The 23,766-nt window shown below is 40.6% G+C and overlaps 1 protein-coding gene across 4 annotated transcripts in view; it reads left to right on the forward strand.

Moving 5' to 3' along the window:
* The window catches only part of DPP6 (dipeptidyl peptidase like 6), a 560,172-nt gene that overhangs the window by 394,874 nt on the left and 141,532 nt on the right, over positions 1-23,766 (forward strand). For all 4 annotated transcript variants that reach the window (XM_051611181.1, XM_051611183.1, XM_051611180.1 and 1 more), the window contains exons 4-5: positions 17,374-17,468; positions 20,135-20,209. In XM_051611181.1, the coding sequence (XP_051467141.1) occupies positions 17,374-17,468; positions 20,135-20,209 (170 nt within the window). The remainder of the gene's footprint in view (positions 1-17,373; positions 17,469-20,134; positions 20,210-23,766) is intronic.

Consider the following 23,766-nt stretch of genomic DNA (forward strand, 5'->3'; position numbering starts at 1 on the left):
GGTGCTGCTTTGGCAGCTTCTAAGACTAAAATCACCCTGCTAGAGAGCAACAAAATCATTAGGTGTAGTCCAGGCTTCTCTGGGCTGCTCATCCATGGGCCAAAAGATCGACTATCTGAATTGGCCAAGTGGCCATCTGAATTGTAATGCAGTGAACTTCTAGCTCCAATTGCAAAGACCCCCACAACTCTGAGGAGCCATAAGGGTACCTTATGCTGAGGTAAAAAGAACACTGAAGGAAGGCATTGTATGGACCAGAGGAAAATACAGAGGAAGGGCTGAAGGAGGCTCTTCTTGTCTTAACACCTCATGGAGGTGTGTGGCCATGCTGCCTTTCTGAAGGCTTTCAGAAACCCTCTGTTGTGATTCTTGAAGACATGGGTGCTAGTTAAATAAGCACACAGTGAGCTTTTAAGTAGTGTGGGTGTGGGTGGAAGAGTCCATGTGCTTTAGAGATGGTTGATTGCTATTCTTAATCCAAATGACTTAATGAAGTGATGACCTCTGTTGCCAAAGCAGAGTAGACAAGGGCTCATTCTCTGTCAAGAGAGGAATATATTAAACCATTTCAACCATTATTTTGGTTTTAGACCCCATCCTGCATCATCTTCTTTAGAGATTTCTGTAGGTCTGTGCTCTGAGAACACTGAAGAGAAGTTGCCCTGCTGCCTGCCTTGCAGCTGCTGGGCAGTTGTCGAAGTTCAGTAGTGACAGTAACCTGTTCACCAAAGACAGGAAACCTGGGAGTTAGTGGCTTTTTAACATACTGTAATAGGCCGTGGAGGAGAGTATTTCTGCCATGTAGCTGTTTTGTGCATTACTGCCAGAGGGAATGAAACGAGAAATCAATTTGGCTCTTTTAAAAATTAATGTGGTCTGCAGGAGCAAGCCAGGGGGGAGCTTTGTGCCTTGGCTTTAGCAGCACCTCAATGCCCAGCTTCTCTGGGAAGCTGGTGGGACACAGGCGCTGCTGTCAGACTGAGAAAATGGTCCTTTGGCTTGTACAGCAACTTCTGAATGTAAGAGAAATGTAGGGAAAAATGTCCTGGAGAAACATCTGTTTGTGAAAGTTATCACACTGTAGAAAAGCAGAAGTAATTTTGCAACAGTCGAATAGGGAGTTTTGTTGGTGGATTTTATGAGTGGTCTGTTGTCTTGAGGAGGTAAAGATTTTCATAAGTGTGTGACCCTATATTTAGGAGCCTTGATTGATAACCTAATTTCTCCAAAGCCTGCTGAGCTCTAACCATTCTCCTATGTATCACCGATTGCTGTTGAACCTCTGAGTCAAATGTCCTCCTGAGGTACCAAAATAGAATCATAGAAATTGTTTTGGTTGGAAAAGACCTTTAAGATCATCAAGTCCAACTGTTAACCCAGCACAGCCAAATACACCACACACCTGTGTCCCTGAGTGGCACATCTACTTATCTTTTAAATACCTCCAGAGATGTTGACTACACCACTTCCCTGGGCAGCCTCTCCCAGTGCTTGACAAGCCTTTTAGTGAAGAAATTTTTCATGATATTCAATCTAAAAATAAATTACCTCAGACATTCAGTGCAATAGTTTTACATTTGTTACATCCCTGCACAATGCCAGGTTGAGTGAAGGGTCAAGCCCAGGGATGGGGCTGTGGGATAAGGGAAACAGTGATGAAGAGGATGTTAGCGATGTGATGTTGCATGGGGAGGACATCCTGCAGAGTCACTTGAGGGAGAAACCCAGGCAAGGGGGGAAGACCTTGGTGGTCTGCAAGGAGGAGCAGGAGCTAGGGTTGTGCAAAGGGTGAAAATGAGCCTGGAAGTCAGTAGTGTGATGTTGCCTGAGTAATGGCTTAGTAGCCTAAGATGAAGAGCTGGGAAATATGTTTAATTGCTAGGGTAAGACCAAAGGTACAATTAGTGAATCAAAGATGTCTGGAAGAGTGAGATCTCCTTGGACTTCATTTATTCTTCTTGTCCACCTTCTCCTAACAGTTACTCCCTGTAACTACCTCATTCTGTTCCTGCTTTTTTTTTTTTTTTTAAAGAACAGGAAAAACAGATTTCCCCTGCAGGCAACGTGATGCTCACAGTCTCACATGTTGGACCACCAAGCTGGTTTCCTATCCTTTTTATAGCCATTCACAAAAGCAGATTCCCCATTTCCCTTTCAAGACTGGCTGCACTAAAATTAGTGCTGTTTTCTCAGAGTCATTCAGAAGTGAGGTGGTACCTCCTGTCGTGGCCGTGTCTGCTAGCAAAGAGCAGCTATGGGGAATATTTTGAAGCTGCAACAGGTGTGAAAACTAGGACCAGTTGGGCTCCTTTGTGTGTTAAATATGTTTGCAGATTGGAGGCAAAAGTCCACAGGAACTAGGCAGAAGCTGCCCTCCCTGCTCCTCCCCATTGTCACGCTTTATGTCCCACCCAGGTGCACAGCAGTGCTGCCATGCTCGGTGTGGCTGGTGGTTAATGCAAAGCTGCTAAATTCAGTGCTGGGTCTTTTTACCCTGCCAGCTGGGTAGGCCTATTGCAATTGCACCCAGTTCCCAGGGGGGAGCCTTTTGATTAAAAAAAGGGAGACCAGCAGGCATGGAAACAAGAAGGAAACTGTATGGTGCTGCTGGGAGTGGCTGCAGCCATGGGGGACTTTTGAAGATGCAGCTCACATCAGTGATGTTTCTGCTGCTGGAAGAAAAGAAAGTCACACAGCAGTCCTGCCTACGTGCTTAACAGTTTGAATCCAGTTAAAAAAGGATCAGTGGTTTGTTTGTTGGGTGTTTTTTTTTTTCATCTTGTTCAAAGAGGTTTGAAAATAAAAATCTGCTACTCTCGGAGCCAAAGAAAAGGTGCTGGTTTTACAGGGGTCTAACTTGGACAGGGTTTATGTGTTCTTTCAGTGGGTGTTGGTTAAAAATCCAGGTGAACAACTAGTGGTACAGTGAGACACTGGTTAGGTGTGCTTCCCCAGTTGACAACTGCAAAGCAGATGACTGTAATCTCCCAGCTGTGCCCAGCACCTGGATCAGGCAAAAATTGTCTTCAATAAGCTTTTAAAAGGATGGTCATAATTGCAGCCCAGCTGGTTGAATTTGTGCTAAAATAAAGTTGTTGTGTTTTGTTGTTGTTTTTGTTTTGTTTTGTTTTTTTCCTTAGACTCTTTGAAGGAGTATAGTACAGGAAAGAGGAGGGAGAGAAACAAGGAAAGCCATTTTCCTGGGTGATGGAGCTATCTGGATGCAGCAGAGGGTAGTGGTCTTCTCCCATGCCCAAGAAGTTGGCAGTGTCTCAACATGAGGAGGCTTGATTTGGAAGAGAGTAAGAAAAATCTTTCATTTAGATTCAGCACTGCTAGGAAACTCTAGGCAGATAGGTGGGACATTCAGTCCTGAGCTGTAGCAAAGGAAGATCAAGAGCGATGGTTTGCATCAACTTGCTGAAGGTTTTCCTAACAATCAGGCTGGTGTAAGGTTGGAAAAGTTTTGGGAAAGGAGTATCTAGGAGATGAGCATCTGGGAAAGATCAAATGGAAGGAATGAGGTGCATAATTGCAGGATATGCTGGGCAAGAATCACATTCAAGGGAGGGTTATAAATGCAAAGATGGAGAAAGGAAAGCTCTTCAGGGTGTTTGGACCTCTTTTGAAGCAGCTGATTACAACATACTACAGATATTCTTCCGTTTCTTCCTTTTAATGAACATTAAAAAATGTATGCTGAGAGGCAGTAATTTCAGAATTTGGAGATGGGAAATAATGTGTTTCTGGTGATTAAACTTTTTATCAGATATTTGTAATTCAAAATTTAGCAGGCGAAGATTTACTTATCTAAGAAAGAAAGAAAGTCTCTGGTGGGTTTGGATTTCCTGACTGTATTAAGCTGTAGAACATATAGGAAGCAGTACCTTTTTTTTTTTTTTTTTTTTCTCCTTGCAAGAGGTTATATAATTAATTAAAAGACATTTAGAATGAGATAATTATCATTGATCAAGGGAATATAATTATACTTTTAAATGTAGATATACAAATCTCACATCAGGGAAAATTAAATTAAGAACAGAAGAGAAGAAATGTTTGCCCAGTCCAAAATTCCGTTTCTATAAGAGGAGATACGTGTGTGCATAAGGACAGTGACAGGGTAGTGAGTTTCACATCCTTTTTTGGTCAGGGGATTATGAGATCCTGTTGTAGATTTTCTCTAATCCCAAATGTTTTTCCCTTCCAAGTATCCTCCAGAGCCTCTTCCACCCACCATGTTCTTTGTCAACTAGCTTCACTGACCTAAGACCTGTTGCATGAGGAACTGATTCTTTTTGCTTACTTGGGAGCTTTCTTCTGTTTGCTTTGTTTGATGGGCCTTAGATCAGTAACCTGAACCATCCTTGTAATTTCTTGAATGTTTTCCATCTCTGTTATATCATTTTAGAGAGGATCAGATGGGAACTACACACAGTGTTTACCTGGGAGGGTCAGGGTTGGACTCTCTAATGTGTTAAAATTATTTGAGATTCATGGCACTTCAAGGCATGTGCATGCATTTAATATCATTTGTTTCACCCCAAGGAAAAGCCAGAAGATTTTGCACTGTGTTACAGTTAAAATCTGTAGGTCCTGCTACCAAATTGTAGCACGCTGAGTGGTCACGGTGCCATAAAATCATGTGATGTGGCTCCCCAGCAGGACTTTTCTCATGGAACCAGCACTGGGTCTATACACATGCTCCAGAGTTTTAAAACTGGTTACTTGACTGACATCTTTTTCCACTGCCATTAACAACAAGTAATCTCTATGGAAAATAAAGCAATCCTGTAAGTGATCCTGAGACAGAAGTGGCTGTGAATGCAGAGCAATAATCCCTGATTATAGGAGTGTAACACCTCTTAAAAAGCCACTTCTACTCTCGTACTTAGCAGGAAAAGAACCTGAGGTAGGACAGCAAGTGTGAAGAAATGAAAGAAAACCAAATGCAAGGAAAAGGAGAATGGGAAACAACTCCTTAGAATATTTGACTGTTAAAGAGTAAGAGCTGAGCACAAGGCTGACAGCTGGGTTTGATGTCAGACTTTCATTTTGCTGCTTAAAGCCCCAGCTTCTGAGGACAGGTGACTTACAGAAACACATACTTTGATTCAAAAAGAGAATAAAATAGATCTTAACATTTTTAGTACTCAAAGACATTATTAAAATTCTATCAAAATGGCCCTCCAAAGGCTAAACACATTTGGAAGGTAAATGGAAATAATCCAATACTTAATTTCATTGCAAAAGACACTTCAAGAGATCAGGTTCTTTTGAAGCCTTGCACCTGATTTGTCAATGCTTAAGATTTTTTAGTCATTCACAAAAGCTGGATAATCAGCTTTAAAGCATATTCACTTCACAGGCATGGCAGATGGCAATGGCATGGATTGTAAAAGTAAACAAAATCTAGTAAAAAGGTGGTGGGAAATTTCAAAATCTCAGTTTTCAGCTCAGAAGAAGTTCCTTCATAAAGGGCAAAATTTTGGATCTATTGGGTAAATTATGGTTATTTATTTTTGGCATGCATTAGACTTTGTAAAAGATCAACTGCAGATTGCAGGGGTAGTAAATCCAGCAGTTTAAAGAAATTTTGGGCTCATTGCAGTTACATTCAGTGTGGTCATTTACACAGAGTAAATCATAGAATCACAGAATTGTCACAGTTGGGAAAGACCTCTAAGATCATCGAGTCCAACTGTCCACCCAGGAGAAAAATAACAAACCACAAACACCCACAAAAAAACCCCAAAATGCAAAACCACAACCTCACACCCCACAAAAAAACCCCAAAAACCAAGAACACCTCACAACCCACAAAAAACCTCACCATGCCTGCTAGAGCATACCCTGAAGTGCCACATCTACATATTTCTTGAATACTTCCAGGGGTGGTGACTCCACCACCTCTCTGGGCAGCCCATTCTGGTGCCTAACTACTCATTTGGTAAAGAAATTCTCCCTAATATCTAGTCAGTCCAGGTGCTGCTTGGAAATGCTGATCTCACCATGTACATAGTGTAGGAATATCTGAATACTATGATACCTTCAGGTGGGCTGAGAAGAACCAGCATGACTTTGACAAACATATAAAACCCACCAATTCTGACTGGTCAAAATGTCCAGAATTTTTTCCAATAATCTAATTTATGGTCAGGCTAGTAATCACTTATTCTCTGCTCAGCAGTCAGTTTTCCTATTTTCTGGTGGACAGGAGTATTATCCTTCTTCCAGGTTTTAATTCCAGGGACTGCATTTGTAAGAGTTTACTATCACCTTTTGCCTTTAAGCTAATACCAAACTTGGTAGCATGCATAAGATATGGCCTTAAAACAAATGACACTTTAGTGTTTATTCTTTTTCTTTTTTTTTTCTCTATTTTTAATGTGTCACAAAAGAAGGTATCTTTGTAAGTATAATTATATACCAATAATTGCAATATGCCTGTTTTTTTTCCTTGAACACAGAATGGCTAATATGGCTAAATTACCAAGCCAGAATAGTATGAGTAAGAAAAACATAAGAGGGTTTATTAAAATTCCATATTTTATATTTGCTTTCCTTCTCTTAGGGCAGGAAACTGAGAACATATAATCAATTTTCTGTTGCAATGTATTTTTTTTAGAGGAAGCAATATTGAACTATATTCAGGAGACAACAACACTGAAAATAGCATATTTTTTTCCAGTTTGAGAAACTTTATCGCCTTGATCACTACAGTGAATTTGGGCTGCTCCATCCTAAAAAGAGAGATTGTAGTGGGAATAGACATGGTCCAGAGAAGGATAAAGACCATGAAAGAAGCATGGAAATACACAGTAATAAGAATTGCCCTGAGTCACAAAGAAATTCTGTAAGGATATAAACAATTAAAGAAAAATATGGAAAAGTCAAGTTCTTTTAAGAGAGTAAGGTTATTCTTTGGTTTTAATGCCATCTGCTTAAAGTTGTTAACCCACTGAGAACCAATTGAAAAGATATTTCTCCACAGAAGGTTGGCCAGGATTCAAGAAATGACAGCCATTCTTTTGGTGTAACCATTTTTCATTTTTACACTTAAACCAGGTGTTCATATCAGTTCTTTTGCTTCAGCACCCTCATTAGCATGTTTGCCCTCTTAGCAGCAAACCACTGCTGATACAAGACCATTATCCTGCAGGGCAGAGAATGATGCATGGTGTCATATTCTTGACAGAGAAGAATGGGAACAAGAACAGGTGGAATAAGACATTCAGGAATCATTTCTAGGGGTTGGTATGGGGCTTTCTGCAGGAGCTGGCCCAGGCACTGCAGGCAAACTGATTTGAGATGTTAAGGTAAAGCAAAATACTTCACTGATACTCATATTTTCATTCCCTCATCAGTTAGTTTCAAAACACTGTATACTGGATGTATTGGATGCAAACCCTTCCTGCCATTGGTGGTTCCCTTGCAGTTGGGTGTGAGGAGTCTCTGCTCCCCTCCAGGTGCTGTTTCTTGCCAGGTTTACTGCCCAGCGACATATCCAATTATTTATTAATGGTTCTTAGCAAGTGTTGAAAGTGTTTCCACCGTCTCTGTAATATGGTGCCCTCTTGTGACCAGCACAAAACCAGTGATCACACGCCCGTAACCAAAATGTGTAAGACGTTGGGTTTCATGTTCTATCTGCCTTGATTTGCAAAAGCCTGGAGTCAGGGTGGTGGCCGTGGCTCTGCCAGACTCCCTTTACAGATGGGCTTCAGCACAGTTGTACTTTGCCAGACACATCTGAAATTAGAGAGTAACATAAAAAGGATTGTGAAATATTGCAGAATACAATGTATACACAGAAAATTTGCTTGTTAACATACAGAGATCTCATTCATGCTGTAGTGAATTTTCAGTGTTCTGCTCATGATAGTAATAATGAAAAGGAAGAAATGCCACTTTGTATGTTCTTCCTCCATCATGGCCACTAACAAGTGTAATTTGGTTGGGGGCAAAGAGAAGGAGGCAAGGAAATGTACAGAGGAATTAACGAAAGCAAGCTGTGGGGTCACATTTTAATGAAAATTTATTCATGGATTCCTTTTTTTTTTTCCTCAGCATCAAAAGGATTATTGAATTTACGTGTAACAGTCTGGGTTATGCACTCCCCTGTGTGAAGGAGGCAGATAAAACCCACTGCGTTTGGCAGAGAAGAGGGAGGTGGCCAAGCCGTGTTGCCCTGGCCTGGGGGCCAACTGGGGGTGCTTGGAGCAATTGTACCCTGTAAGGTGGGGATGACCAAGCAGGAATGGTAGCTTGGGCTCTCAGATGAGCTAGCAACTACTGTGGCAAAAGCCCTGGAGGTTTTATACTCCCACAAAAGTCTGTGTCATGTATTTGGGGCTGTGCCACCCACTCCAGCCCCATTAGGGAGCTGGGATGAGCTGATCCACACTACCTGTTGTCCACACTTTGTTTTGCTGTTTAGATGCATGGTGAGACCATGAAAAAAAAAAGAAAAAAAAAAAAAGTGGGATGTGAATACAGGCATCAGGGACTCTTTCCTGGGAAACAGAGTTAAAATTGCTTTTGGTCTGTGCTGAAGGTGGGAAGTCTGTGGCAGGGAATCAAAGGCATGAGTGTAATCTGGTATCTCCAGCTGTCCTGACTCAGGCAACCTAGAGGTCATCTGCACTTTTCCTGCTGTTACATCTAGGATTTGAAGAGCACATGGCATGAGCACAGCTGAACAGGAAAAGAAGGTGGCACGGAATTTTCAAGGAAGATTTCCCAGCTCTGGAATACACCAAAGTCAGCTCAGTGTGCTGCAAAGTACCCCACACTGCTGTCACTCATTACACAGAGATAAACTGAGGGCAGGAAGCAACAAGATGTACTTTTTTTTTTACTGTTGTTACTACCGTCTTACAGCAGTTTTGTAATTGGGATGATTTGTCTTAGATGGAGTCAAAATGGATTTACTTCAGAGGATTTCTCATTCATTTTTTCCTAATTGTAGTGTGTCTCTTTCCACCACACCCCCCCTCCCCCCAGTGTGTTATAAAAGTAGTCAGAAGCAGGGAAGAGGAGTTATTTGAAGTTGAAACATGTTCTCTCTTTCTCACATGGGCTTCAGCTTTTTGTGCCTATGCCACTAAGCTGTGATCTGAGCCTACAGAGTTCCCAGATTGGGGCTCTTTGAAGCAGACTTCACTCTTGCAAATGAGAGGCAGCAGCTGAATTGCAGCTGGTTTCATATGTGAGACTGAAATTTCAAAGGTGGACTCTGCCTGGCTTTCAGGCTTGGTGCTGAGGTTTTCTCTTGATGAGATTGGGTAAGTTGGATTATTACTATTATTATTATTATTAATAATAATAATAATAATAATTTTTTAATTTGGATCTTGAAAGATTTGAGATTAGATAAAAAAAAAAAAAAAAAAAACAGATGGACATTGCTGATTTTTAAAGTTTTAATTTTTCCCAGGACTCATCCTTCTTCAAGTTTTTAACAAGTTAATTTAAAAGCCTAATAGAGATGCACATTGATATGGGAACTTTCCTGAGCTATAACTGTATTTTATTTTACTGGCACTACTGTAACAACACTATATTGGTGCACCAAGTGCAACTGTATTGAGGTGATGAGCAATTTAAACCACTTTTTGTGTAATAAAGCACATTCTATCATGTTGCACTTAATGTACCAAAACAATGTGTTATACAGCATTTAGCTAAATTATAGCAAATCACCCATTTAAAGAAGTTTTTCTTTCAGCCTCTCATGTGAAAAAAAAAATAAATAAATGCTGGAAACAGTAAAAGGATAATGACCTATAATGCCAGAAAGATTAAAATGAGTTTTCAGCTGTCTCCTGGAATTAAAGGCTGTCGGATGTTGTTAAAGGCAAACTGTTCTCTGTCCCCTGTTGCTCCCTTGCCTCAGCATCATGAAGTGTAACAGGTCCTTACTTATTTCAGAGTAGCAAGACTGAAAGAAAAGGAAGTTGCTGGTGCAGGGCATGTGGATTGAAGACAGAAAAGCAGTGTGGTGGCAGGAAGGTGTGATGAGTTACAAGTGCCAAGGTCTACAGGGACCACATTGCTAAGGATCAGCTCTCACTGAGGGTGAGGTGAACCTGTGGGTGTGGAAATGGGGTTTCATTGTTGTCCATCTCTCGTGCTCCTTCTCTCCCTCTTTGTTATCCCAGAGCCAGCTTACTGCAGCACCAGGGAACAGGAAAAGGGAAGGCTTCCCTGCTTTCTCTCCCTGGGAAACATCTTGGTATCAAAACAGGCTTGGCTTCTGCTTTGAGGGGGGGAATTTTATGTTCAGATGTTTATGGGTATGTGCTATAAATATGAAATAGATGCACTGCCATGTGTCTTGAAAGAAGAACAGATCATAGTATTAAACACATCATCACAACATGCCTCTTTTCTACCTGAGGCTGGGATTGCATCTGTCTGGATGCCTGAATAGGTTTCCATCGGGGATTGATTGTGCCTTTATTTTGCATTATATTCTATGTGGTTAAATTTTAGAACAGTTAGGGAGCATGCATGGTCTTAGAATTTGTTTAATACCCGTTCTCCATGCTTTTCTGAGGAGTAAACTATACCTGGCCCAGGGACTGCAGGTCCTGGGGTGGTTCTACATGACTCCAGTTAGGCAGATATTGTCCCAGTGAGTCAATACCCTGCAGCTCTACTAAATAAGATGCAATTTCCATTTTCATGAAAGCAGTAAGTAAAATGAGTTTTTCCCTAAGCCTGTCTGTGTTCATCCTTTGACTTGTTCTTATCATGTTCCAACTTACTCCTCTTCTTGGTGCTTCTTAATGTTTGCTGTTTTTCTTTTTCTGACAGTTTTTATTTCCTATACGAGTTTACCCTGTTCTGTCACTTTACTCTCTGCTTCCATTATTTACCAAAACCTCAGGCTTTTTCGCTCAAAACCTGTCTCTGAAGATAGCAGGCTGTTCTGGTGATACATCTGGCAGGATTAAGGGTGGTTTTTTTGAGGTCTTGGTCCCAGGCACAGCAGCCTGTTAGCCTCAGCCTGTCCTGTAAACTCCCCTGTGTCACACTTTTCTTGCAGGAAATCCTAAGTCCCCTCCAGTTTACTTTCCATGTGAGGTCCTCACATGAGCTGTGTGGAAGACTGGACTTAGTGGACCCTTCCCTTTGGCCTTGTTGTGTGGCTGCTGGGGTTGAGTGCTGTGAGATGGCCCAGCCCACTCGAGGGACACCCCTACTCCTTTCCTTACCTCTGGTCTCCACCTACTGTGCTGGGGCTCACCTGGCCCTTCAGAAAACTTGTTTGAATTATAAACAAGCAAAATATTATTATTTTTTTTAAATTTATTCCCACTCCCTCATCCTCACATATTTTTCTGAATGGATGTGACTGTAGTACGTGCCATTGTCAGTCTGAAAATACCAACTCTGTCTGAAAAAAACATTTGCTCTGTTGTGCCCTTCCTGCCCAATATCTTGTTGGATGGTGAGCACTAACAAGTTGTGTCTGCCTGGGAGGATGCCAAGAAATCCTTGGTTGGTTCAGGCACTGCTGTCATGTCAGCAAAGGGGGCTCAGCCTGGCTGAGGCAGAGCCATGACCTGCACTGGGGTGGGCAGGGCTGCTGAAAGGCTTGTCCTTCAGATGTAAGATAAAAATAAGAAGTCCTGACTGCTTTGGGTCATTGAAAGCTCCACAACAGCTTTTCATTTTGGAAGAGAGAGGGTGATAATGTCAGGCTGTTGACTAATTTCCACCTGCAGTAACTGGCTTCATTAGGTTGCAGAGAATGTAGTGTTGTCATTCCTTACAAAAGTCAGAGGACTCTCTCAGGATTTCTGACCCTAATGTAAAGCCCACCAGATGCAAACCACCTGCCAGGTTCTGTGGGTCATGCCTGAGGTCAGGTCTAGCAAGGATCTTCCTATTGAAGCAGGGATAAGAAATAAGAGCAGAACTTACAGTCCTCTCCTGGTGCCCCCAGGACACTGGCTGTGGCAGCACAGCTCTCTGTCCCAGCAGCACACGTGGCCTGGTGCAATGTGACCTCAGTCCCCAGGAGTAACACAGGGTCACTCCTGTGGGACGTGCTGCTGTCTGCTCTCTTGACACGACATAATTTGTTTGCCAGCTTTGCTGGTCATGCTGGTATCTGGAGGCTTATATGTCTGAAATGGTTCCGAGCAATTTAGGATTTAAATTTTCTTTATTCCCTTAATCTTAGGCATTGAGAATGATAATTCCCCCAGCACTGACTTTCATCAGACTGGGACTCATTCAATTATCTTTCACATCTGTTGATCTGAAACTACAGGACTTGAGAAGTTGCCTTTTCCTCTGAGTCTCTGGCTTTGAATTACTAGAACTGTCCTAACTGTCCTGATCCTTTCTTCCTTTCTGTAACTGTTACTGCTGACTTGCTGCATGTGAATTTTCTAACTTTTTTTTCCCTTCTTTTCATTCATCGGCTGCTAAACAGATAGAAAATTACATCTTCATTTAATATACATTTTAGAGCTGGATTTAAAACCTTATTCCTTCTCATATTTTATCACATGGTTCTGCTTTCTGTAATCTCTGACAAATAATGAAAATTCTCCTCAAAAGCATGCAGGTCCTTATCTTATAAAGCAGTCTCTCATCTCTGATAGTGTGTGCTTAGTCTTGTCAGAGAAGCTGGAAACCCATAAATTCAACTTACTCCTTCTAGAATTAAAATTGTCCCAGATTTCCTGGTCTGCTGTGATGAGCTCTTCAGTCTGGTGCCCAGTCTGACACACAGCAATGCACAAGGAAGTGGTGTTGGCTCAGACAATGCTCCTCCAGCCCGGTGTCAGGTCTCTAGCCACAGCAATAGCTGGTGTTATGTTGGACTGGAGCCTGGCTCCTTTCCATGTTCCATGATGAGGCAGCCATGCATTAGAGATGATAGATGGTTTGTCCTGCCTGTGTCCTTTAATATCTGTCAATTTATCAGTTCTCCATGATTTTTTTGTACTCCTTTGTTTTATATCATGGCCAATGATACCTGCTGTCCTGCTCTTTTGGTGGTGCCCAGCATTCTGTTGGTTGTTCAGGCTGCCTCTGTATATTGAGCTGGTGATTTGGGGTCCTCAAATGATACCAGTGATGACCTCATGATCTTTCTCCTGAGTTTCAACTGCCAGTTCCAGGGTCAGCATCATGGCAGCACCTGTGGACAGGTTTCCTGAGACCCCATGTCTTTTCTGATGCAAAAACCTTGGGAAGGGTCAGCCAGGGAGCATGCCTGAAAATGCAAAACCTGCCCTGGGGCCATAGCACATAATGCACAATTATCTCCAGAACAATCCATATATTTTGTCTTGTCTCAGCCTGCATAAGAGCCCAGCAGGCAGAGCTGCCAGGCTAAGCAGACCCACACCTGTGCTGTTCCCAGTGAGGGCTCAGTGACTGCAAGGGACATGAACTCCCTGTCACTAGATTTGCTTTCCCTCTGCGCATATTTCCTGACTGAATTTAAGAAAGATGTGTACGAAGAAGCTGGGAAACTCTGACACTGCAAATATATCACTGGTCTTGGGTTTCCTGATTTCATCTATTCTGCTTAGCAGGTTTATAAAAATTTTGGCCAAGGCTCCCCCATTTCTCTACACTGACTGTACAGCACTGAGGCTGCTCTGTTATTTCTAGTAATCATTGCTTTTTGTAATCAGTCACTTTTGTAAGTGTGACTAGATATCTATGTCTACACTCCTAGACACATAATATATTTTACCAGACAATTTCCTGGAAGCTGAAAGAGGGGGAGGAGTTGGCAAAGTGAACTCTGCTGTTGAAGAAATCCATTATTTAATGGGGTAAATGGCTTTATGCCCGAAAGTTACAATTTTCAGCATCATTTACACTGAACACCAGGCCCAAAGAAAGACAGGTATAAAAAATGAGATGCAGTGATGACCTTTATCAGCTGTGGTGGCAGCTATAAATCAGGCTGCAAATTCTCATCAGCTCACTGGACAGAATTCATTACAGTCAGAGGTTGCTGCATTGCTTTTTGTCTTTGGGTGAGGTATGTCCCATTTAAAGAAATGATCTTGCACTGGAACAAATCACACATTTCAAAACACAAGTCCAAGAATATTATTCATTTATTCTTTTGAGGACTAAGATAATACGACTTACAGACCAGTGAAACTTCACAGTGTTTTGCTTGGAATATAATGCAGATCAATTTGTTCTTTCCTTAAGTAGACCAATTTTCTGCTCATTATTTCAGATGCTGTGTTGGTGGCTTGTATTGAATATAAAAGCAAGATTTACGGCCCTAACAAATCAGCACTGCTTCATTTATTCTTCCTTATTCATACCAGAGATACATGCAGCAGATTAGCACCTGATTTTAAACTTGTTACACTCCAACAAATAATAGGAAAGTCTTTCATCTCCTGCTTCCAGCTATGGAGCAACTTTTATGTGATCATCTTAAAGTTTCCTCATTTGTGGAAGTGTTATGTTTTTTTGGAGCACAGGGAGCAATGAAAATTTAGTAGCAATGTCATTATGGGCAGTAATGGAACTTCCATCAGTTCATGCATTGCTCAAGAAACAGCTATCAAGTAATAAGAGCCTCACAGACTCATTAGATTAATAAACTACTTTACCTGGCTATAGAACTTTGAGCTGAGTTTCATCACTGTTTTTATTTTCTGTAATTAGGAAATATCCTGAGAGGCTTACTATTATCCAAATGCTTTGCTGGCACATTTAAAATGTGATTTTTCTGTCTGGTACTCAGTATGTAATTGGATAACATTTTATATTCTGGAGATAGGGTGATTATTAAAACAGTAATCTCTTTCAAAATGCTTGATAATTAGGTAGTATTCTGCCTCTCAGCTTAGTTATTCTTATTCCTGGAATACCTTAACATACAAATTTGGACTGTGCACTTTCATCATATAAAAATGATGCTTCAGCCTCAACGAACTAGGGATATAAATGGGCAAGGTGTGTAGGGAGCATTAAAATCTTTTATTGTATCAACTCCTAAATTGTTTACATAGAGGCATTTCTTCAGTAGAAGCTGACAGAGAAGCTGGAAGTTGAAGTTGTAAATAAGTCAGTTCTGGAATGAACCCTAGAGATGTCTGTTGTCTGGCCTAGGACAAGAGCAAATGCTTAGAGAAGATTTTAAAAAGAAGGTTAATTTCTCAAGGTGATAATTAAGGATATGCTTCTACTCCCTCACAGTCTCAGGTTCAAGGGCTTTCTGTAAAGTGTCTCCCCTCAAGATCCATGATCTGTGATGGATTTTTCTTCCATTTCTCTAATTCTTGTTTGGACTGAAATGCAATCCTGGCACCTGCTCTACTCTGGGACTGTGACTTCACAGATTGTTTACCTTTGGCGTGAAGAAATAATCCCTTTATTTGTGTTGAACCTGTCACTGGCTGATGTCATTTAGTGCCTCCCAAGACTTATTTTGGAAAAGGCCAGGAACAAGCATTCATTATTTATCTTCTCCACGCTATGTAGGATTTTTTGACTTCGGTCCTAGTGCTGTTCAATCAGTTCTTTTCCAGGTTGAAAGATGTTTGTTCAGTCATAAATCATATCAAGTCATATTTTAAAGTCCTGAATATAATCAGTCATGCTTATGAAAATGCCAGTCCCTTGGACAACACTCCAGAAATAATGACAAAATTTTAATACTGTCAAATCCAAACAGGAACTATATTCATTATTCTGATCTCAAATGTAAATCTTAACCTAATTCAGATCCTGTGTTTTTTATTCAGGACCAAAGCTGTTGATAAAATTTATTCCATAATTAAAATAAAAAGATAATTTGAGAACTTTGCCAAGGAGTCTGAAAGGCTGTTGCTGTGATTTGGACACTTGAGGACCTTAAATCTCTAAAACCTTATTGTTTGGAGAGGATTATCTGTATTGCACCAACAGTTTAGCCTCACAGAATCTGATTCATCCCAATCTCAGAAAAGGTTTTTTTCACCAATGCTTACGTGGAAACTTGTGATATGTAGGAGATGACTGGTTTTATTGATAATAAATAGAATGTGGAAGATTTTTGTCTGAACTTTCAGAGCATTTTACAAAGATGGCTGAGGACTGTGATGAGGATTGTCATCACAAGTTTAGAAATCATTAAAGACATGGGTAATGAAGGATTAATGCTAGGTTTGTACACCAAAATTTTGGAAGAATTTGGTCTGTGGACCCAATGTTGTCTTCAGCTGGGGACCCTGAGCTGAGCAGTGTCCATCTGTTCGTGGCTACAATGAGTTGGGTCTCTGCTTTAATGAATCTGGTAGGATTTAAACTTACTTTGCCTCATCCCAGGGCAGCCCATGGGTAAGGTTTAACCATTCCTGTGTCACATTTGCGGGATTCACCATAGTAGCCACCCTGGAGTAGCCACAGCGAGGGTAGTCAATGAGGAGTTGCTTCCCTGGTTGAAACTGGAGGCAGAAGTTTGGTAGGATACATGAAACTTAGATTATCTAGGTTGCAAATGAAACCTAACCTCCTGTGTCAAGAAGAGCTCCTGAGGCTGTTAATGACAATATGCTCGGGACTTACACTTCATGATCCTCTATCTGTAGGGCAGTGCATTAGAGCACTGATCAGACTCAGCTTCAGTTTATAACATCTGACAAGATCACAACACTTTATTGTTGTAGTGGCTTTTCATCCTGAACCTTTGACCTGCCACCCAACCCTAATTTGGAGTCTCCTTCATACATCTACCCCAGGCTTTCTGTTAAGTAGGTTTAAGCTTTGAACTGAAGACTGTCTCCTGCCTGTGCTGCAGCTACTGCAGGTGATCTTGTCCAGATAATTCCAAACAGGAACAAACTTGTCATCTTGTTCCATGTTAAAATGGCAATTTATTTGCATGAATCTCCTTCTAATATTAATTTGCAGGACAAATGGCAGAGCTGAAAGATCTGCACAACATTAGGTTCAACAATCTGCTATGTTAGAGGGTAATTTGTCTTTAACTTTCAGAGACTTTCTAGGCATCTGACTTGTTAAGCTCTTACAGAGACTGAGAATCTTGGAAATCTTTAAGCATAAGGAATGTTTTTCAACCCTGTTCTTTTCTACACTATCGATATAGCAAGCTGCCTGTTTGGATTGAAAACAGGTCATCCTCTTCCATTCAGCTCTGAGACAGTGTGGCAGAATAAAAATCTGGCAGAATAAACATGTGACAAGCACTAACCATGTTGTTTAATGACTAACCTGGAAGCCACTTTAACATCACAATGGCCGTATTGAAAAATAATCCATGTTCTTTAGAGAAAAGTTCCCAATGGTACTTCAGGTTCAAGCCCATAATTAGATTCTACACAGACAATTTCAGAGTTCCTTAATGTTCTTTTCTTTTCCTCCTTGCAGATCATGAATTCATTTATAGAAACAAGAATGGCACAGTGATTCTGAGGAACGTCGAAACCAACAATTCCACAATATTAATAGAAAACAAAAAAATTGTAAGTATTTGCTATAACGAGTAGCAGAATTTCACACTTCTCTTGCAGTTGAATCAGTAAAGCAGAAAATGACTTGGGTTTCAACTTCATGTATTGTCAAGGAGAAGCAATACACCAGTGATACTATGGGCTCTGCAATGGCTGATAATGTGAAATTGCACTCCAGCTTTTGTTGTTATTCTGCACGCTCAGTTTCTTTCATACTACAGGGAAGTATCATATAGATATTTGAAGCTAGTCTTCCATATCATATATAATTGAAACTTGCATAATTCTCATCTTTGCAGGCTTCATAGAAAAGACAAGTGATATAATTTTTGTCTGCTGATAGTACTCTCCACATTCCTCCATGCAAATTCTTATTTTTTTTTAAGTTGTGGATTTGCTGATTTTTATTGCCTAATGGTTGAAATGGAATTTTGGTGTTGTTAATGTCTAGTGTTGATGAATGGAAGTGAAGTTGCATATGAGAGAAACCCTAAGAAACTATTGGGAAAGTAAGTTAGTAGGTGAGTGAAAATGAATGAAAAAGAAATAAAATCACAGGTAATACAGAGTACAATGGAAGTGTTTTGTAGCTGTTTTATAGTAGTAGTAGTAGATGAAGCCAGCATCATGGCAAAAGTTTGTACATTAAATGTCAGAGCGTTTTCAGTATTTCCTGTCAGTTAATTTCCAAAATGAAATATGCTTATGCTTGCTCCAACAATGAGTTATGAATCCCACCATCCTGGTAAAATTGCCTCTTATGCAGTACCTACCAAAGTTTTTTATTAATTTGAGGTGTTTTTGTTGTACTGTATCATTGGAAAACTTCAAAAGCAGAGGATGACTAACAGAGTTATCTTAATGACCCAAAATCTGCAGAAAACAGCTGTAGAAATTCAAAAGCTGTAATCTACAAGAAAACTACAAAACCACATTCCAGGTTGATTTTTTTTTTATTATTTTTTTTTGCAGTGTGAGTATATGACTTATACAAAGTTCAAGTACAGTATTAATTCTTTTTTAACGGAACAAATTATTATTGCAGAACCCAACCCTCAACTTCACATGCTGCCATTTCACCTTCAACCTTTGCTACATCACATAAGCAATCCTCTTTTACCAGACCTTTCTTTAAAATTATTCTAGGAGTAAAGGAATGAGCTGGTTTCCTCTAATGCCAAGGTTTGTTGAAGTCAAACTGCTTCCTTTTGGCCTCTGTTTATTCCCCTGGTTTTTAATTTGTTGCCATTTCTAAGAGAAGCACACTGTTACAAGATAATCCTACTTTTTCATGCCATGATCTGCTTTCTGCCTGTCCTACCCTTGCTCCTCTGCCCTCTCAGTAAATACATCTGCAGAACATCACCTCCACATTAATACAAAAAGTCCCAACACAAGAGTTGCTGTTGCACCTCATCTGGACACATTGCCTTTGTCCTTTCCCAGCCCTGGGTCAGAAAAACCTTTGCAACCTTGGCATGTTTTCTTTTCTACCTTGTTATAACATTAGATAAAGTCCATCTTCATGATGACACTGCTGGCTCTCCCACTCTTCTGGCATCTCCCATTCCTGATCCACGCTGGCCCGTCGACCCATTATGTTGCCCAGAGAGGTGGTAGAAGCCCCATGGAAAAATTCAAGGTCAGGTTAGATGGGGCTCTGAGCAACCTGATCTAGATGAATATGTCCCTGCTCACTGCAGAGGGGAGTTGGACGAGAAGACCTATAAAGGTCCCTTCCAGCCCAAACCACTCTATGGTTCTATGATCAGTCCCTTCTGCCTTTGGCCATCCCCTGGGCTCCCCAGGCACCACCTCCATCCATGCTGTCCTTCTGGTGGAATGCTGTGCATTTCCCTGCAGCCCCAATTCCACCCTTCTTCTAATCTGCTCCTTGGGAATCTCTCAAGGACTCACAGCTAATTTGTTCAGTGGGAGGGTGAGATTTAAAAGGCAGTGGGTGAGTGGCATTTTAGTGGCACCTCTCTTTGACCTTGGTGCACCAGCAATGGATTATATTGATACTCACTGAAAGGAGAAGGGGTGTCTGCACTATGCAAGTGATAAGTGGAGCAGGGAAAGAGAAATTAATGACAAGTCTGAGAAATGTTGGCTTCTCTTCTTGTTAGTAAGACTTACAGTGGAGCTTTTTGCAAAACCCAGATCAGGGTACACCTGGAAGGCTGTATCACCACAGCATCCCAAAGACTTTAAACTAGGGAAAACGGGATAGTTTTCCTTAATCAAGACAGATAGTGGGCTCACCTTATAATAATTACTTCAGCAAGTATTTCCTGTTTGTTATCTCCAGCACTTTGACCAGTGACTGCAGGGAATGAGAGGGAATTAATGAGTTGACATTTATCAGGGTTTTCTCCTACCTGCTGCCCATAGCTGCCCCACTAACCACTGTGCAGCAGGTTTGTAAGGAAAATTCTGACTTTTTGAGATGGCTACCTGGTCTAAGACACGATGCAGTTGTGCTTTCTCTCATGGGAGCATATATGTGCCTACATAACATTTCTGTGTTAGGAAAGGAGATGTGATGTATTATTCTTCAAGACACTTAATCTGGCAGTATTCTTCACCATCAGAAACACGGCCATAACAAGTCATTCTAGATATTATTTGCTTGAAAACTGAAAAATATTGATTTCAATTTCTGATTTGTTTTCTAGGTCTCCTTAAAGGCCATTCGATACGAAGTGTCACCTGACCGGGAATATGCACTTTTTGCTTTTAATGTTGAGCCAGTAAGTAAATAGACTTTATTACAAAATATGCAGCCAGTGGTGGGCCTTTTTTTTCCCCCCACTTCTATTACATTAGTATTACCTTTTTAATTAATTGCTTCCTATGAAACAAAGAAAGAAAACCCCTCGCTTGGATGTTCTGAGAGCATGTCATGCTGCCATCTAGCAGAGGAGAAAGGTATAAATTGCACTGTAGAGAAAACACTGCCATTGCCACGATTTTATAGTCTTTGGAAGGGGGATTGTAAGGACATGTCTTTGCTACAAGGATTTCTATTCCTCTTCTGAGTGACTTTTTTTTTTTTTTTTCCCCATGGTGCCTTTTTCAGTCACACTATAAATTTCTTCCCAAGAACAAAGAGCGACTGTCAGTGTTTCCCACAACTGAAATAATACATTAATTATGGTGTCACCATTCCCAGTGCTGCAGTTAGGGTTGAGCTATCACTTTCATTATAAATCCTTTTCTTCAGAGGTTTAGGTATAAATCATTTGTTAGAAATCACCGTTGGGTTGCCACGAAGTTTTAGATTAGGGTGAATTTTCGACCAAACTTCAAAAGAGAAAAGTGTAATGAGTCATTTTAAAACGATGACTAAAGAATCAGACACATGGGAAGCAGTTTTTTGGGGATGAATAATATTTATTTTCTTTTTAAATTCTTCTGGTATAAGAACTGAAATGTTTGAATGATAGCTCTGCTGTATTACTTAATGAACTATAAGCCCCATACATTTTGTTTCCATAATCTACAATTGCTCCTATTCCTCAAAATGAAAGTAATTCATTCACTAGCAACTGTAATTCTTCTTCCATAGAATAAATCTAGTTTTAGCCATTATCCAAAGGAAATTTGTTGGTCCTCTAGGTAATAGGAGGTTGTGGCTCTGTTGCTCATCTGATTTCTCTGTTGTTGTCTCTGAAGTTATTCATGACTCACACTGGTATAAAAGTCTGGCTAACCGTGCCTGGTATTAGAAGAAGTTAAAATAAAATAGTATCAGAAACCTTAGGGGTAAATCTTAAAGACTTTTTGCTGGGAAATGGTCATTGGTGCAACTTCGCTTACCCAGAGCTTAGCAGAGTTCTAAACAGAGGTGGATGTGGGAGTGTTAAGTTAAATCTAACCATGGGGAAGACAGCCTGATGGGCACTGGGCAAGCAAAGCCTTTCCATTAAAGCCCCCCTGCCTTGTGTACCAGAGGTGTTCTGTAAAATTCAGTTCTTTCAGTGGACATTGGCCTTTGGCTGTGGCAACCGTGTGCTGACACTGCTGAGATGCATTGTGCAAAGCTGGAAGAGCCCCAGGTAGTGAGGGCTTCCTCAGTTCCTCTGAGAACGAGATAAAAAATTGGGAAAGAATATCAGAAAGAAAAGAAAAAATGTAATGGGAGAAAAAAAATTGTCATTCCTAAAATGTATTGAGAAATTATTTTCCAACCTGAATAGTTCTATGATTATCTTTTTATTCTCAGCCTTTACCCATCGAGGGGTGCACATAGAGAGTATGTGCAAGAAGCAAAGTTACAGAGGCTTTTGAAGCCCAGACTTTCTGTTTCCCCTGCAGAGGAACACTGATGCAGGCAATGGAGGAAGAGGAAGATGGGGAGAGAAAAGGGATGGGTTGGAGGCATTTCCTCCACATCCTCCTCTCTACATGTCCATGCTTATGTGTCTGTGGTTTTGGGGTGCAGGCAAAACGGGTGTTTTGGTGCTGTAGATACCTGGCTGGAGAAGAGACCAGCACACAGCCAAGGTGCTTCCTTCTTCACACCATGTCTTCTTCCAGAAAGGAAATCTTGAGATAGCAAGCTGGAAATATGACCTTGGAAAGATTTCGGGATGTGTCTAGACATGTATTTGGTAAGACCGCACTGCAAATTGTTCAATATTCATACAGGAGATTATGACAACAGTTCCTGAAATAGTCTTCTGAAACAAAACAAAGCAAAACTAAACCCCCTTCTTTTTCCTTTAAGATTCAAGCTTATAAAGCATACAAAGATTATTTTTTTTAAGAAGCATGCTGGTAGAGGAGTAGTAAAATTCACTCTTGAATATTACATTCTAAAACTGTGATGGGTGGTTCCTTATTAAAGTTGCAATAACTGTTAAATTACTTATTCAGCTTTCTTCTCACTTGGCATGCAGACTGTGGCTGCAAAAAATTGCATGTTAGTTAGCTTTTCACATTTTCTGCATTTCAAACTGTATTCTTGGACAAAACTCAAATCACACTGTTTTCTGCAGCACAAGAAATTGATTAGCAAACCCTTGGGCAGTTGTCCTTGTTGCAAAGTCAGAAGGAAATGTGTTGGCAAAGGACATTTTTTAAAGTTTAATTCTACAAATACTGGCAAAGAAGAAATTCCTTGAAATTATTGTGTACTTATTGTACAGGTGTCAGAAAGTGCTGCTTTATTTTTTGCCTTCTAAAACTGAGAGGTCCTGTCTTTTGATTATTTATGGGTATTGATGTTTTAATCATTTTTTAAACAGTACAGTTGTGCTGCATATACATATGTGTAAAATATCTTCATATACATTGCATGAATTAATAATTTCTCTCCATTGTAATACGAATGGATTCATCCTCTTCTTAATACCATCTGGGAATAAACAACATAGAAAAGCATAGTGTATCACTGCAATGAAGTGAAATATTTTTAAGAAGAATGCTATAAGGTCATTTCCAGGCAGTAATTACTTCCTTCTAAGGTTTTTCTGTTTATTTGCATAGAAGCATTTGTGCTCAGTGTTGGGTCTGTAGTGGCAGTGACACCCACATTTGATTGACACATCTCTGAACTGACATAAACCTATTTTGCAGATACAGAAGCAACTAATGTGTATTTTCCTATTGTATCACTTCATCGTCTTAGAGGAGGATGAATTAAAGCATGTTCCTTAAAATATATTTATCCCAGGAAGCCTGGCAGGTGGTTATGATATGGGCGTGGGTACCTTGTGGCTAGTCGGGCTGTCAGGTTTCATTCCAAATGTTTTTTTGCAGTGCTTATATTTACAGAAGTTTAATCTTTCAGGCAGCAATATTCTGGGTAAGCCTTGTGCTAATAGGGAGCTTTTCTAACCTCAAACACAGAAGATTTGATCTTTTTTTCTGGAAAGGTCATAGGGAAGGCGCCAGGCTTCTGTGTCTAAAATACTCTTGTAATTTTTCTGTTGTTTGGTTGGGTTTTCTGTCTTTAAACTACAGCAAGGTCCAACCCGAGGCTGAAACCACAAGGTGAGGTTTTGGGAGAGGGCTGGAGATAAGTATATCCATAGAGAATCTTAGATTTCAAACCATCTTTCCCCAAAACAAGTGTGTGAGGCTCTGGCTATAGAGTTCAGTAACCCCAAAACACAGAAGCAAATTGGGGTTTAGCCACAGCATCTCAGCAGAAATGTGCAGAGGGTCAAGGCTGTCTCTGGTGGTGTCAGGTCAAAGCCACCCTTGCCCCACGTGTGGCTCTACTAGTGTTGCTGGATGAGATCCATGCTCCCTGCATACTTCCCAGAGAGACAGAGAGGTCTCCAGTGTTTGGGCTGGAATC

Source organism: Apus apus, chromosome 2 (assembly GCF_020740795.1).
Source record: "Apus apus isolate bApuApu2 chromosome 2, bApuApu2.pri.cur, whole genome shotgun sequence".
Taxonomy (NCBI): Eukaryota; Metazoa; Chordata; class Aves; order Apodiformes; family Apodidae; genus Apus; species Apus apus.